Here is an 18,350-nt window from a genome sequence, read left to right as displayed (position 1 = left end):
TTCACATCGAGGCCTTCAATGGTGTCCTGACTCCTGAATCCACATTTTAATACCATCATTAGTATAATAAAAGGACAAAAATATAGTCCACCCCAATGTTCTTACAGACATTTATTAACTCAAAATTATTTATACTTTGCAAATAACATTGGTATAAAACAAATAAGCTGATTACATGTGATTACAAGTTGACCTAAAAATTTAACATACCTGTACAGCTTTTCGTCTTCACAAGTCTCCCCACAATTCTGCCAGCGTATTGCGGGAGGAAAATTCTAGTCAACACAGCTTTTTTTGCTGCAGGAGGAGAAGGACAGTTAGCACAGCTTGACTCGTAAACTGGGCACTCCTTACATATTCTTATGGAAGCTTGCAAATATCTTGCAAATAACATCAGAATAAAACGTATAAAGCTATAAAAAAAAGTCATAATTGAAAATTAACCTACCACACTCAAGTGGGCTTTCATATTCACAATGACTCTGTCACAGAGATGTGATGAGGAGGTCTGTGGTAGTTTTTCGCAGTCATTTAGTACTACTGTATGTACATTTACAGTAAGCTAATATTTTCCAATACCATGAAAATCTACAATACCATTCTGTACACAGTACACAGCAAGAAACCTGAGAATACAGTAATAATACTGTAAAAACAACACAAATTATTTACAGTGTGCTGTTTGCTAGCTCTGGCTATTACCCTCTCTGATAATCCAGATGATGTGAAAATGAGACAGAGACAACTCACTTTTTCAGTGATTTCCTGAAGTATTTTTCCCTTTCATTTTCCCCACAGACATTGGATTTTCTACATAGACATTAAAAAAAAAAAAAAACTATTTCAGCTTCTTTAGTGTAAATTATGCAATCGAATTATCAGTACAATGATAAAGCTTACATAAAACTGACTAAAAGACATTGATTATAAGTAGAAAAAAAATATTTGTTTGAGGTTTATTACTAAATATTCAAACACAAACTTAAAAAATCTCCTGTAGTGCATGGCGTAGCATCCAATCCATCTAACAGTGTGCCTGTGTCTGTGTGTGTGTGTGTGTTACAGATGGTGTCCTCTCCTCTTAATTAGAAAAGTCTCATGGCATCTCAGGAAGTATTACTCTGTTCTAGCCTTGTCATCTTCAAGGACCCTCATGCCATTTGCACAGTCACTATCAGCTAGCCCAATTGGCGTATATACCAGGAGCCTCGCATCCATCCATTATTGTCAAGCCTGCTTAGATTAGCAGCTTCCATCTGGGCTTTTCTGCACCAGGTGTTATGTAGTGAGGCCTTTTCCCCTCTCAAGGTTGCCTTAGTGCCAGAGTCATTTAAGCTGTTTATTGACTCGCTCTGATAAAACCATTGCTTCCATCGAGAAAGGACAATGGAACATACATTGTACTGGTCCGTTCTATCAGTGCTCTCAGAGTGCTGGAAAAGTAAACACGATCTTCTAGGCACGCAGTGCAGACAATATGATGACTCAACTGTCTGGAGTCTTTAAGCATGCTTCATTTAGGACGGCCACTGACCTTTCCGATTGTAGCTCACATGCTCTATATCTGTTTTTGTCCCCGTTCTGTCTCTGTTTTTCCATTCTTACCCAGCTTTATATTCCTCTGTTATCTGGATTCTGATTATCATTGGACAAGTTCTGACATTTAGCAGTCAAATTTGTTTGTTCAATGTATTAAATGTCGCAGCCAACCAATTTCCTACATAGGCTGCGTGCAAGTTTCATGTTTTCTCTAATATCTCCTTGCCATATTTCTAACTAATTTGATGTCATATCCATTGACTTGTTTATATTCTATCTAATAGTTGTAGGTAAAATAGGCAAAATCTATATGAAAAAAACAACAGGCATTTGTACCATAGCTTAAAGTTCCTTAAAATATACAGTATATTTTCATCACAAAAATTAATCAAAATTATTATTTACTTATTGCTACTGAAATTAAAATCAGATGAGGTTGAAACATCTTAGCACTCCTATAAACACATCCATTTTAATACTAATGTAACATATCATAGAATTTAGAAAACCTTTAATTACTTTATTGTCTATAAAATTATAATGAAATTACAGTTAATTTTCAATATATCTAGCCTTAAGTATTTACATCGTACCAGTCATTATCGAAAATGAAATAATAATCTGACAAGTCCCCTTCAGCCTGCAGTAATTTGCAACTAAACACAAGTGTTTTGTACTACATTATGTTTTAATACATTGTTATACAAACATCAATACAGTGTGATGTCAGGCTGCAGAAACCAAAATAGCCACCTATATTTGGAAAACTCCCCTATGCCTTTTTGTTGCATGCTGAATGATGTTACATAAATGAGTAATATATTAATAATATATCCGTCTTGGATCCACAGACTTTCTCATATTTCTCTCTCTCTCTCTCTCTCTCTTTCTCTCTCTCTCTTGGTGTTCTAGAGCTCTCTTTCCCATCTGCTCACTAGTGTGTCTGTGATGTGACTATATATTAATCTGCAGTGCTGAGTCACTCTCCTGTCTTCCTTTGCCCTATCAGAAGGAAAATGGAATCAACTGAGAGGGGGGAAAATAATATGTTATTGCATTACACATTCTAGCCACATAAAACTGTTTTTGGATCCAAGAACAGCTACAAAAGACAAAATAAGAAGGAAAAGACATGACGTATGAATAAAAAACAGCTCTGGTGTGTGCAAGTGCAAGTGAGCATTCATAAAATGAGGCAGTGATGTCACTGCATGGATTGAGTGAGAGAGAGGAGGAGAGGAAGGGTGGGGGTTTTCGCACACACATACACACTCCCGCACCTCTGAGAGTTACAGCGGAGTCTTCAGAGCACATCCAAACACTCACACACAGCCTCGCGTGCATTCAGACGCGCTCCTCACACATACTCTGTCAGGGGCCGGTCATCCCTTCAATCTGAGTGAGCCCAGCATGCCCTCCAGGAGTGTGGACTGTAATATCTCCACCCTCATCGCTTGCGCGGTGGACGTGGAGGTGTTCACCAGTCGAGAGGTCAAGGTAGGGCAGGAACTTCTAACCTTGTTTGGGGTACGTACGACTAAGGGTTGGCGTAGCTGATTTCGAGAGATGTTAAGACTGTGTCACATTGACATCCTTCATTCTGAAGTACAAATAAAAAGGGTTATTATGTTAAGACGATCTTCGTATGTCAATATAGCAACAGACTAGAGTGCCTCATTGTGGATATCTACAGAAAAAAACAGATTACAGTAGATTCAGAAGCCACTGAAAAGCTAATTGATTAAAATCTGTTTTATTTTGTCTTTCAAGTGATTGGGTTTGTAAACGTGCCTGTTTAAATTATAGTCTATCTAATAATTTTACCTAGTGTGGTTATTTATATTTCGTGCAAAGAGGTTTTGCTTGAGTCATATGCTTGTTGTCACAGCTCTTTTCATTCACACAGCACTTAATCTCTGTGCGTCACGGTCTTACCCGACTGACCATCACTCTCTGAAGTCTTTGACATGCTCATCTTTCACACCATGCACTCTGTCAGACTTACAAGGTCATCAATGATTCCACATCCTTCATTTGGATGGGTGTTTGTAATGCTTCATTGCACCCTCTGGAATCAGTGGAATGTGTTCTGTTTGACCAACATGATAATGTACTTGGTAATTTAGTAAATATTCGAGTTTGGCAAACAGGGTCAGATTTAAAAGGGCCACATGGATCTATGGCATATCTTTCTGTCCCTACTACATTTACTGACAGTTTTTTTATGCATTGTGTGCTTGTCATGCATGGAAGGAATGTCAGTAGCTAAGGAGTTTATTTATTTAAAGATGACTAGAAGTCCTCCTAAGCACTATGTATCCAAAAATAGATTGGATTTGTTTTTATGCATCATGGAAGAATCTAAAAAGTAAAATTTAATTGCAATGTTACTGTTTTTGTTTTGTTTTTGTTTTAGTTTTTTGTGAAACCTATAATTAATCAGGATAAAATGTACTGTAGGATAGGGCTTTTTTTTTCAAAGTTAAATGCTTAAGACGTGTTCACACCAAGATGAATGTTTAGTTGCTAAATATATATTTTTCCTGATTTTAATTTGAACAATCGGCTGTTAATGCATTTTTCAGACCAATATGAACACTGAAATTTTTTTACGAAGAGGTATAAAACTGACCAAACAATGATATGTGCACTTTTGTGTAAGTGCAGAACCGCTGTTGTTACATAAAACTATGACTTGGTGGAAATTACAGAGCTTTGAAACTATATGCTTTTAAGCAATCTGTATTGTAGAAACCATATACATGTAGAAATAAAGGTGACTTAAAAGGTGACAGAGATTTTGCCTAATTACAGTACTCTGTACTGTATACAAAACACCATAGCAAATAAGAAAAGTTTGAATGGCTGTTTAAAAAAATGTACGGTAAATACTTTTGACTTTCTTGATCTTTACCCTGTGACAAGTTGGTGTCAGAAACCAGCACCTTGTGTATCAGGGTTAACTGAGTTTGCATTTTCAAAATGTTTTGGAGGGCTAAAAAAATTGCAAAATTTCAATGAATTTTTATTAAGAGCTGCACTTAATACAACAACAATTCATAGTCCGCAAAAAAAGGAGTCCACATGCACTATATATTACAAGTCTTCTGAAGCTATATGTTGCCTTTGTGTGATGAACAATCCAAAAATGTGACTGATTTATAATCTCTGTCTAACCCACCTCTACTTCCAGATTAAATAAATACTTCTGAGAACTGTGCATCACACAAAGCTATCATATGGCTTTGGAAAACTTACTCAACAAGTTTTCATGTTGTCAAGAATACTGACATGGCGATATTTTCCAGTCTCATGATACCTATTTATCTTTCCCATATGCGTCCCTCCTATTCACCATTATGAGATCATTCAGTGTTTCTGATCCCCCGTGACTGTCTCTTCCTGCCTCATGAGTTTCTTGTGACATGTTTCATATTGCCTGCACTTTGACTGGGCTCAGTTTCAGCTGGGCCATAATGCTGAGTAATAGCAGGAAGAGCAGCGGGTCTTCTGGGCTTTCCACATTTATTTGCTCCTTGCTGAGAATGCTGCAAGTCAGAAGGTCACATTTATTTTCTCTGGGTACCATGGAGGTGACCTGCTTCCTCTAATAACAGTAAGAGCATCTCACTCACTGCAGCACGATTCCATTTCCTGTCATATCATTTCACCAAAATAGACATCTACTGTAAATATTAGATTTGTTCTTTCCATGTTCTCAGCCTTTGAACGCTGTCAGAAAAAAAAAAGCATTTGATAGTCCTATTACTGGTTGTGCTAGAAGACTCTCGAGATTGTGGTTTCATCTTTACATGATTATAAGATCTTTCCATCGTTTGTGCTATTGTCATTTTTAATATTATTTTTATATATACTTTAAATCTTTTTTTCTTACTTATTTTACTCAGTTTGCAAGGCAACACTTTTTTAAGTTTAAGTGTCTATATTTAAGTGTCTATGTTTAAGTTTAATGTTATATTTACATTTTTATTTTCTATCAGCTTGATTTTATTTACCAAAAACGGTTTACAGTATACATATATATACATATATATATTAGGGCTGGTCAAATAAACACATTTTTTTATGATTATGAAAGTACATTGCTCACTGGCTCTGAATACACATACAGAAAAATCATGGGCACAGGAAGGGATGCTCCCGATCAAATTATTTAGGCTTAGTATCAGCATCCACAAACCACTGTCCACTGTTGTTTTTAACAGAAAAGAATGCAAGGAGCTCCTAATGATGACTTAATAAGTTGGAAATAGGAAGTTTCCGATAGCACATGAAGACAGCAGAGAAGTGCTCTCACTCAACAGAGTGGAGTAAATCGTTTTGTTAACTTTGTGGTTTATTATTTTGAGTTATATGGGACGTGGTAACAAACATCCCTCTCACAATATATTGCTTTACAGATTATCGCTTTTGCCGCTCAGACATATTCAGCAATCATGCAGCAGGTATCAGAAGATCTACACTCCGGTGCGTATAGCGCTCACACTCACTGATCTATATATAACTGAACCGCGCTCTTGCCCACCTCTTCCAACTGAAGCAGGGACTGCTGAACGGAGCATTCACACTACTCAAACGAACCAGACTTTGGGGGTCAAACGCGCTCGGCATGGTTAAGATTGCCTAGTGTGTGCACACCCTAATTATTCTCCAGGATCTGACACACACAAGTCTCTACCTGCACATCAAGTGTTGTCCCGCTCCACACTCTTCTTCTGCGTTAGGTCCCGTGATCGTGCAGGTCAAAACATTTTACAAAATATGCAGAAGGCCAGTGAAGAGGTCTGAAACCTCTGTTTGTTTACTTTACCGTATTATATCCAGTTCTCATGTAAAATTTAAGCTTGAAGTCCTAAGAAAAGCAAAGTGCAGCTTTGGGTCGTACAAAGAGTTATATTTAACCAAGGTCAAAGTTGGCCTGGATGTGTTCAAGATGAATAGTGTCTCTCTACGCAAAGAAAAACTCAACTTTTTCTCCTCCCCATCTGACGCTAATTCATCTCCCAGTAAGGAGAGGATCTGGTCTTGATTAAAAGAAGGGGACTGTTAAATTTGACATTCATTTCTGGGTTAATGTTAAGGTTAGGCTCAGTTTGCGTTTTCCTCTCTTCCACCCCTGTTAAGAACGTTTCAAGCCACAATGTTAACACACAGCTTGGGTGAAGAACAGCTGTAATTGCATAATGCCTGCGTGCCTACAACACCATCCTCACAGAAAAGTGGAAAAGCATAGCACCTCTTTTTTTCCCCTTGATGGGAAGGCTAATCATTCCATTCTAATGGAGTCTCCTGCCATATCTGCAGTTTACATTTTAGTATTGTCACCTGACGCATTTTGTACTCACTTTGGTTTGTCTTGGCAGGAAAGCAAATATCGATGTGAAGTTAAGTGATGTATCACTGGACTAATGTGTGTTATTTTTAGCATCTCTCTTCTCCTTGATGGACTTTTTATCTGTCAAGCAAAAAGCTAACTGAGTGTGTCATAGCGCAGTAATTTCATGCTTTAGTGGGTTGAGATCATACAGCAGCCCACACGTCACCATAAGATGTGTATAAAATAACATGGCTGCTTGGCTGCTTTCAAAACAAATGATTTTCCCTCTCTTTTTAATATAATTCACCCGGACTGGTGCTTTAATGCTCCACTCTCACCTAAAATGGACATGTTCTTGAGAATGTCAGGTAAAATTGGGTTTCACTTACACACTTTGTGATCTTTGTCCCATCCGAATCAAGCATGTCTGTTTTTCTCACGCAACTTCTGTTAAAACCTACAGTATGTAGCAATTTACCTAGTTTTGTCTCTACCTTATGAAGTGTGACGTGTGATTGCGTTGTTGGTATAACCACTGATCTATAATAGAGTAATGGATTGTTCATGATGTCATAAAAGTGAAGCCACTGTGGTATTCCCCAGTATTTCAACAAATTATATTAAATTAATAGGAAATTGTAAATTTTTATATCTGAATTTGCTTCACGTGGAATTATGTTGTTATATTGTGTTTATTCGTACAGTGTGGACTATGTACACGTTTCAACAATGATGTTGTCAACAGTATGCATTTTGAAGATTTAATGATTTGTTGGTTAATTTAATTAATTCATACATTTTTACTCATATGGAAACTGCAATGCTAGTAAAATTCTATAGCTCCTGAATAGTCTAAAGTAGATGGAAATAAAGTGCACACGTGACACATCATAACTTATTCAGAGGAATATTAAGAAGGCTGGTGGCTTCACTGCCTAATGCCAGTTTAGAACCCAATAAGCAATCCAGTCATTATATAGATCAGTGGTATAAACTAAAATCAATCATAAATGCTGTAATGTCATAATGATTCAGAACCTTCAAGTGCACATTAGATAACAGCAAATGTAATCTACAGTAAATGTAAAACTATGGAATATGGAATATGAGCATGCATTGTAAAAAAAGATAATATAATACATCTATAATAAATAAATATAAAATATCTCAAAATAGTACTTTAGTGAGAGTGGACACCATCGAAAACTAGGCTGTGATGGATAGTATTACAGTCGTTCAATATATTGCACCACTGTATGCCTGGAATTGTGCTGAGCCTGTTTTTGTTGATGTTGTTTTTATTAAATATGGTGACTGTATTGACTTGGGTCAAGGGGATGCTTTCATTTTGGTCCGCCAGTCTACAAAACTTGTTAAAAGAAATTATATTTATACTGTATTCTGAGCTCCATAGCACTAATTGCTTTCTCTTACATTATTCTCATTAAATTTATACTAGCAAATACCATTTGGAATCTATGTTCATTTCCACCACTTTAAATGAGGGCACTTAACTGCTGTTGCTCTTTTTAAATGATGTGTTTCAAGGGGCTGGTAAATGAAGAACAGACCTGTCGATTTGATAATGTCCAGTTGTATAGGCTCCATATGTGTGTGTGTGTGTGTGTGTGTGTGTGTGTGATTAATGTACTGTGAATGGAAAAACTACTAACCTATCCTTCAAAGTTCTGGTGTTAATACAATTCTTAGGACATTTTTAAGTCTATCATTCCACAGATCCTATTGTGATTAGATAAAGTAATATTTTTAGAAAGCCAGTGGCAAAATATTCCACTGAAAATAGCCCTCAATCCTCCTACCTTCATCTTGGTGTCCATATTTGTAAAGGAATGTGATTTTTTTCCACTACAGTTTTGAAATGTCTGCTGAAGGCTCTCAAAAAGGAACAACACCATGTAACCCATGGCAATAAAGTACAATAATACTTCAGCTATATTTACCTCCATCACCTTATGCCTATTTAAGATATTAATTTATTTGTTTATTAATTTGTATAATACAGGGTAGGCCTCAAATATTCAAAGCAGAAAGTGATGCTCATCACTTCAATGTTTCCATTAGGGTTTATTTTCAAATACATTCCTTGGCTGTGGTTCAGATGTTGTATATTTATGGTGTCTGCTAATGAAAACATCACTTTTATTATGGCTTATACATAGGATGATTTGATCAAACCTCTAACTATAAATGTTAAACTTCATCTTATACCTCATCCTGCACTGTTTGTGCTAAGGACAAGAATAACATATTTTAAATAACATTTTAAATTGTGCAACATGTTTTAACTTTTCTTGTAACAACCTCATTTTTAGACAGTGAAATTTCATTTTTCTGACAGTTTTATTAAAATTATCCACTGGTCTTCCATAGTAGCATATATTTAGGTCATGATAAAAGCACACACATAGCGCCTCAATATCATACTAAAAATGTAACTATATGGTTTCTAGGTATTTGTATGAAAAACAGCAGTGTAAATACATTTAGTATGAATGCACAAGTGCTATAGCTTAATCACAAAAAATACTTTAATTATACTTAATTACTCCTTTAATTCATGACCACATTAATAATCTAATAAAATTCCATATGAATGCCACATTTCTGCCACAATACCATGGTGCAGTTAGTGTTACAGTAAATCCATGGTAAATGATGGTGATTTGTAGATTGAAAAGCCTTCTCACTATCCTTGTGCACAGTGTTTCTCCTGTTTATTAGTGCTGTTTTATCTGGCTTTAAACTACTTTAAATAATCGATTTGCTGAATTCAGGTGTTTCACACTGGATCTCACAGTGCTGTTTAGTGTCACGTGACTCATCAGTGAATAAACGCATCTGCTCTAGTAAGCTCACACTGTGGGCATTGGACAGCATGGGCAAACACTAAACGATACTTAAACCTGAAATAAAGAGAAATAAACCTGGTCTAAATTGTGAACGAACCTGAATGTCCTTCAGCTCAGATTCAGCTCATATGCAAAGCCATTTCTCACAACAAAAATTGGGAAAATGTCTGACTATCTTGCTGGAAAGTCCAGCATGAAACTGGATGACCAAGGGAGGATAATTAAGACCGTTTAGATTTCTATAAGGACACCAGCATCCAATGACCATCAGTACGGTGATGGTAGGAAATGATCTCATTTCAAGGTGCAGTGGATCAGATGAATGTGCTTTGATCAGCATTTCACGCGCCATCAAGTTCTTGTTCTATAATTAGCTCTGGACACATTTGACATCTTGTAGAACTTCAGGGAAGTGCTGAGTCAGAAACCTGGAGTATAGAAAATGTGCACATATGAACTGCAACTCTCTCATGGACTGATCTGGTGTCACCTGTCATTGCGGAGTCATTCAGAATGAGCCCAGCTGTCACTGCTGATACACACCTCACATCCTGACACAAGGTGGACACGACATATCCACAGCTGTCATCTCTAGGGACGCTGTCTCTTGGCTCTCAGATGAAGGAATATGCTGGATGTTTCTCACAGATTGTGACAGAATACAAGGTGTTTGGCGCATTGATGCTGTGGAAGAAAACTGGCTCATCTTTCTCTGCAGGAGAGTACCTGTGAGTGGCTCTAATCTTTCATCTTCCCCCGTCTCTGGACATATCGAGCACATTCACTATTCCCTGATGCTAAAAGTGACAACTTTAGATTCTGTGTACTGTGAAGCATTAAGCAAATCCTCTGAGTAATTTATAGATGTTTTTATCAAAAGCAACTGTAAACTTATCAGAAGATGCCTCCTTTAAAGCAGCAGTCTTCAAAGTTAGCAAGCTTGCAAAAAGGTTGCAAAGCCTCAACAAATACAGGTGCTTTTACAACCATATATTTTAACTTCACAGTTATACAGCTGCTCCTTGTAAATCAGGCAGCTATATGTATGTATGTGTGTGTGTGTATATATATATATATATATATATATATATATATATATATATATATATATATATATATATATATATATATATGCATAATTAAAAATATGCATTACAAGTAGCATGGAACAAGAAAATGAATTGAAGGCTAGATATTTATTTTGTATAAACTATTTGCATTTGAAGTGTCAACTTAGTATTTGCTGGTAGTTTGAGACTCGTTACTTATAGGGCAACCTTCAAGTACATCAGACTAGGAACTTTCTGGTCACAAATCTTAATTTCTGTATCATCTTTAACTTCTCTATCATATCATCCACAGTTTACTGTATGTGACAGCGATTATAAAGCACATCACTTAGACCTCACATAATGTCCTATGGATCCTGCGTTAGGTGTTTCCCATTTTAGATTAGTGTTGGTCGTCATATTGAAGTGTTTTACCAGCAGTTGGCTAGAATTTAAGGGCATATTTGAGGGTTTCATGTTGAATACCTATTTTTGGTGTACACATTGGCCTCATTTCCAAGAGCTTATGCCTTTAAAAGGCAAAGCAAACCCTACACTGAGACATTAGCCGTTTTAACAGGTCTCTGAAAATAATGTAATTAAATACCTCACTCACCTCAAATACCTCGAGCTGAACAATCAAATCAGGAATGTGATAGCCTACACACATTTGATGAGGGGCTTTTTTTTTGGGGGGGGGGGGGGGTGCAAATTAGTCTAAGCTGTTTCTATTCCAGCAATCCTGTCTCAGATGCTACTCTGAAGTAGTTTTTCATAAGTGTGCTTTTATGCATTTAATATGCTATGTAAAGTACTTTTTTCTATCCCATTCAAAATCATTCATTAAGACAGAAGGGGTTTGTGAAACCTGCTTTAAAATACAAACTTATTTATTTATTTGTTTGTTTGCAATTTTACTGCCAGTGACAGAAATTAAACATCTCACCTCTAAGGTTACAATTCCAATCTCCAGAGGGCTCTTTTAAAGCAATGAAAATTAATAAGAAGCTATTATATCACTACAAAAACAAGCTTTATGTTTTATGTTTACTCTTATTTTGTTCTAAATCTATAACTTTCTTTTGTGTTCTTCATTTTGAAGAACATTTTATATATAGATATATTTAAATTAAGATATATTATATAGATATATTTGTTTTAAATAAAGCAAGAAACTTACTTTAGTAAACGTGAGGGCGAGTAAATAAATATAAAAAATCATTTAAATTTATGTATCTGGCCACATTAATCCAAAGTGAATTATATTGATTTCAAGGTATGTGTTTTTAAGGTAAATACATTTGATTTGGGAAAGTCCTCTCTTTTACACACGAGGCTGAGAGGGCCATGGGTAACCCAGACTCAGCAGGACTGTTTTACTGAATTGACAGACATGAGCTACAAAAAAAATTGCATTCATCAGTTCCTCTCCTGCACAGAAAATGAATATTAAGTAGACTTATTGGATGGATGGTAGACCATTTTTCTTTGTCCTCTGTGAAGACATGTGAATTATTCATGCTTTGACATTTGCCAGGACACAACTGAAATATTTGTCCCTTGTTAATTTACCTTGTTTATTTTGTGTCTTTCAGGAAATGTTCGAGGCGCTCTTTCTCGCGTATGATGAGGGTGTGACGTTCCAGCAGTTTAAGAGCTTCCGACGTGTACGAATCAATTTTAGTAACCCCAAAGCAGCAGCCAGTGCTAGAATAGAGCTGCACGAGACACCTTTCAGAGGAAAGAAACTTAAACTCTATTTTGCCCAGGTGAGAAGTTAATTTTATTAAGGCCCGAGCACTGCAGTGCAAGGACCCTATTGGAAATACTCAGTTTATGTAATCTTTGTATTCCTAAGCAGGGTATAGTTCAGAAAAAAGTACATTTAGAAGTGACATGCACAACAACAGGTTAACATACAAACGTAAGCGTTTGTCAAGTAATAGCATGTTTCCGCCTGATTAGATCTGAATCGGAGTTGATTAAACAAGTATATTTCAATACTATGCTGCTCAAAGTGTGTAATTTCTCTGCACCACATGGAATCAAAAATTACTAGAGTTTTGATAGAATGAACTATAGGACAAAAGAAAGATACTGAGACATTAGGGAGTCCTTTATACACTGACAGTCACAGTGCAGTTAGCATTTGATCATACATCATTTTTAGCGTAATCTTTCCATAAATCATGTCAGGGTCTCTAAACATTCTCAGTAAGCAGGAAATGAACTCATAATCAGGATTAGACAACTCTAGTAAGGCAGAATCCACTGGCTGGAGCAGACAGCTCTGAAGTAAATGCATTCTGATAGTTGGTATTAGCCGCTGACCAGAGTGGTCAGATAGATAGATAGATAGATAGATAGATAGATACTGTAGATAGTTTCAGTTAGGTCTTTGTTTGACTGCATCCTGGACTAACCCTATCTCTGGCTCTCAGGTGCAGAACCCAGCATCCGATGGAGACAATTTGCACCTGGCTCCTCCCCAGCCTTCCAAACAGTTCCTCATCTCGCCTCCTGGCTCACCTCCAGTTGGCTGGCAACAGATTGACGAGGCCACACCAGTTATTAACTATGACCTGCTTTATGCAGTTGCCAAGCTTGGCCCAGGTCAGTTACAACTCACCAGTCTTTTCTCTCAAACTTTGCCATTATCCCAGTTCATCATGCACTGGTATGAAAGGTCTCACACACACCGGAACTCTGAAGTTCAGGCTTTCATGGTGGCACATCACATAGCATGCTACAAATCCTTTTCCTCTCAAATCAAGCACATTCATTACTCACTCGGTTCGCCATTGTCCTCTTCACTGCAGTGCAGGTGATTATGTCCATCATTCTTCTCCTAATCAATGCCCACTCTTCTTCAGCTGACCTTCATGGGTGTGTGTGTGTGTGTGTGTGTGTGTGTGTATAAGCGACTCCCACTGTGCCCTGATGAGCGGTTACTGTAGTAAGTGCTTCTGGAGCTGCAATGTGTTTTGATTAAAGCTGCCGTGTAGATGCTTCTGTTTATCTGGGTGTTTGACAGTGCAGACTGGGGCTATGTTTGTTATGGACCACACACACTTTCATACAGTGGGCCTGCGAGTGCCCTGGCTCTCATGGGAATACCTCAGCCATCTTGGAGTAAATAAGCACATTACAAAGCACTGCTGGGTGACCTTTTCAGTGGTTCTGGGCATCTCCAGTTCCCAGTTAATGGACTACCATTAATTTTCTGTAAGGTTTTTTTTTATAGCATCTTCTATTAAATTACAGATGATGACAGTTCTTCCATAATGTTATGTAACCCTGTAGTTAGGTTAGCCATAAATCATCTTTGTCCTTGTATTTCCAATGTCCACCACTACTTTACACTTACAAAAAAAAAAAACACTGTGGTGGTACAATGGTAGCAGATGATAATTTCATGATATAACCATCATGAATAAATGCTCTGAATCCATCAGCCTTTATCTGCGGGACTGGATTTTTACAAACTCAAGCCAAACACACTTTAATTGTCAGTTACTTTCACAGCTGGTTTAGACTAAACAATCTATCTGAGAGATTTTTTTACCTATAAGAGTGCCATGCGGTTTCTCGTAATGTGTCTAAATTTGTCAGTATTATATCACTCACTGATCCATCTGGTGTCCTGGTAGACCCATCATCGTCTTGTATTCCCATCTAAACAACTGCTCAGCACAATCAGTCCATCTTGCCTCATTTTGCAATCGAGCAGCTTTAGAGCATGTCGAGCACGTGAGTATATGACAGTACTCAGCCACAGGGAAGCCAGGCCTAAATACTCTGGTTGGCAGTACATCACTTATGGAACAAGGTCAATATTGAATGTCACCCTCTGTTTGTTTGGTCTATTTTTAGCTGACAGTGTAAAAGGCGTTTGGGGATTATGGAGCAGGAACATTTGAATTATGCAACGGCTTGGCATTATGGACTCTCAGCCATCAAACCCCCAAGGGATCAATTTCGAAATCCCGTGAAAACATCCTGCTAAATTCTAAATCTCTCTCTGTCTGGCTCTCTCTAATTAAGTATGAAGAATGTTTAAGCATAATTCAGATGGTTTGACCTATATTATTTATTATTTATGTAATAGTGACGCGTGAACAAATGAGCCATAGCTTATCAGAGCGGTACAATGCTTACTCTGTTGTTCAGACAAATACTTTACATAGTTAAAAGCTTTTACAGCTGTAAAAAGAGTCTCTGTGAGATGCACGGCTAACATGCAGATGGTACAACCAGATCTAGGACAATGAGTAGACAACAAATTGTATTAAGTTCAGGTCACATATCATCTGGACCAATACAGATAGTTATTCCTTAAGAAATTCCCAGGTTTACTTGAAAAAATATATATATATTTCACTTCTCCCTTAGTAAAATAGAAATCAAAACCGCTTATTGATCTACAATTTTAGTATATAAATAGTTGCAAATTTGCATCAAAAATACAATTATGTATTGTTGTCAAGCATATGAATAAATTTAAATAATTGAAAAAGTACTTTTAATTAAAACTAAGCTTAATTTTGTGATTTAATTTGTTATTTTTTTGTGTGTGTGTATTATTGAATTCGTTTTTTATATACTTAAATTATTAATTGAATTAATTTGAATATAAATAAAATGTAAATTAATTAAATTATTATTGAATTATTACTTATATTAATTCATATGTTTGACAACCCTTATAGCACACAAAAAAAAACCTTCAGGAGCCTCAAGCAGTAAACCAACAATCTTCCTGAATTGTAACACGAAGGCAACTGACAAGACAATGTCTACGTTTACATGCAACCAAATAATCCATCTGTAGTCGGATGGACAGCTCAGTCGGACTGAAAAGCCTTCATGTAAACACCTTAATAGATGTGATTGAGCTTGATTGGAATTAAATTTCGATCACATTGAAGGGGGTGGTTTATTCCTCTTCTAATATTATTGAGATTGCATGTAAACACTTGATTGGATTGAACCACAAAACTGAAAGGACTGCGCATGTGCAATGACATAGAAATAACGTAATGACGTATGACGCCTGGAACAAGTGGCTCTTCCTTATGAAAAAAGTGTTGTATAAATGCGTGTCCTTTCATTATAAAATTCTCCTTTCACTCTGCAAATGTGAAGTGGAGCAGGACAACCTTGTTTTGGATACTCATCCATAGGCAAACCATTTCTGGTGTGGGGAGGGGCTTTTTTTTGCGTGATAAATATGAGTAGCATGGCACAGCGGTTTAATTCTGCTGTTAAAAACAGTAAAGAAACCATGTAGGAGAGTGGTTATTATGTGCAAACAGTGAGAAACTCTATATTGTGCAGTCTGTGCATGTAAAAAAAAATTAAATCCGATTTGAAGCTTGTGACATATAAACACTCAAATCAACCCTATCACTTTATTTAGCATTCATGTAAACACTACAATCAGATTCATCAACATAATATTTTACATATTTATATCTGAATGGCTTTAGCAGGGACTGACTGTTCGTGCTAAACAGCAAAGCCATAATTTGTTGTATTTAGCTCGATTAATGCTTGATTTAGCCCACCATACCGCAACACGCTCAATGGAAAAAAGTAGCCTAGCTTGCATATCATGCTGTTTTACATCACAGTGATATGATATATATATATATACGTACATAATAGTGCTAGATTTGTATCACTGGCTGCTGGGAGGTTGTATAAGAGTCATTCAGAGTTGAATAATCCCAGAGCGGGACACTGAAACCACTTCACTTCTCTGGTGGTTTCACAGCCTGTTCTGAGGTCAGCCAGTCAGGAGTGTTACATGTTTAGGGTGAGATGAAAAGCCACAGACTGGTCTAAGAAAGAATGGTTTTCTATTTGTTTATTTGATCATTTCTGCTTATTGCATAATGCTGATAAAATGCTTTGTTTGTGATTACTTTTGTGCTAATGACAACCCCTCTTTCGTTTGCTTAGTAGGAATGAATTTTAAGGACACTACATGACAGAATACCAATGCTAGAAAATATAAAGAAATTCAAATTTGTTGATTTTTTTGACTAATAACTACACTAAACAACATTTACTTGTCACATTAGATTCCGTCGTATTTGTAAAATGAAATCAATAGCGAACATAAATGGTCTGACGATAAAAAAATTGAGGCCCTGTCCACACAGAGACGCTTTTAGCTGTATATGCATAAATTTTGTATCATATAGGCATTTCGTCCAGACGGATCCAGCGTTTTGGGAGAGCGAAATCAAGATTTTTTTAAAACCGGGTCTCAGAGTGGATAAGTCTGAAAATGACGCCCTTGCGTTTTCATGTGGACAGCGAATCCGTATATTTTCTGAAACGATGACATCATCAGCCCACATCTCACCCCTAGTCAGACACCGCTATGTCATACAGAGTAGCAAAAACATGAACAAATACTGAACGATTGTCTTTTTATGAACTAGCATTAACACAGATTAATAAATGTATTGTTCCATTTTAGTTTGTATACCGCGTGTAAGGTTTATGTCTTTTTTAGTGTGTCTCTGTAGCAGAATTACAGCGCTACATACTGGTCTGGCATGTATACTACATCGTTTGCATCGGTTTTGTGCTTTCGTGTGGAAGCAGATATTTCTTGAGACGAGGAAAAAAAGATAGGACAGGAAAAGCTCTGGCTTCGTGTGGATGTAGCCTGAGTGTATGTATGAACTCAATTACAGGACGGGAGATCACACTCCAGAGATCAAGCTGTCACCTTGAGACACATTTAACAATTAATCCTATGCTTTAAATCCTTAAGCTATTACAATTAAGCATGAATTTAGAGAACAGTACATTATTGCTATTGATTACCACTTAATTACCTGACAGAGGAATCTAAATGAAGATAGAGCAACAGTGAACTGAGTTAAACAAGGCCTCATGTCTGCAGTAGATGCACTGGGAAAGGACAGATAAATGTTATAATATTTCTAAATGGAGAAGAAACTTAATTCCAATCTAATGCAAAAGTTCACAATAGTCACCAATATAAAAACACCTGGCAATTAACATATTTTAGTTTTACTAAACTAAACTGATTGTATAAGAGTTGTGATACAAGAACAGTTTTGCCGCTTCAGTCACAAAGCTGGTGCATGTTAATAGCAATTTAAGGCAATTAGGGAACAGAGGAGATGGTACAAACTAGTGAGCAATCAACAGCACTCAAGTGAAACCATGTGGCAAGCTAAACAAACAGCCCTTTCAGATCAGGCACCTCGACTGCGTTAGACTGCTGTCGGATGGCAATAATGATGGAAGCTTTTTTCCATTGTTAAGTGTGTGTTTCCATACACACATTTGTGTCAGAGAGGCCGCGTTTCCACATGGCTCGCACTGAAATTGTACAGTACAACAATATACGTACACACTCCAGCTCATTAAAGCAAAGAGCTTTTGTTGTTCCCTGCTCTGTTTACAAGGGCACATACCCAGCCGCCTCACCCTGAGAAAGCAAAAGCACTTAATGAAATATTCCTGCTGCATCTGTGGATGCTTAGATAGCAGACCTGGAGCCAAGCA

At 36.9% G+C, this 18,350-nt stretch overlaps 1 protein-coding gene across 3 annotated transcripts in view; it reads left to right on the top strand.

Moving 5' to 3' along the window:
* Positions 1 to 18,350, top strand: part of LOC127938493 (calcipressin-2) — a 66,975-nt gene that overhangs the window by 39,598 nt on the left and 9,027 nt on the right. Inside the window, exons 1-3 of one of the 3 annotated variants that reach the window (XM_052535144.1) lie at positions 2,805 to 3,066; positions 12,392 to 12,565; positions 13,238 to 13,409. In XM_052535144.1, coding sequence (XP_052391104.1) covers positions 2,950 to 3,066; positions 12,392 to 12,565; positions 13,238 to 13,409 — 463 coding nt within the window. In that variant the 5' untranslated portion in view covers positions 2,805 to 2,949. Of the gene's footprint in view, positions 1 to 2,804; positions 3,067 to 12,391; positions 12,566 to 13,237; positions 13,410 to 18,350 lie in introns of those variants that run through there. The other 2 variants (XM_052535145.1, XM_052535143.1) reach the window with 2 other exon arrangements.

Source organism: Carassius gibelio, chromosome A20, assembly GCF_023724105.1.
Source record: "Carassius gibelio isolate Cgi1373 ecotype wild population from Czech Republic chromosome A20, carGib1.2-hapl.c, whole genome shotgun sequence".
In the NCBI taxonomy this organism is placed as follows: Eukaryota; Metazoa; Chordata; class Actinopteri; order Cypriniformes; family Cyprinidae; genus Carassius; species Carassius gibelio.
The sequence above is the reverse complement of the archived record's forward strand: the minus strand, read 5'-3'. Positions and strand labels throughout refer to the sequence as shown.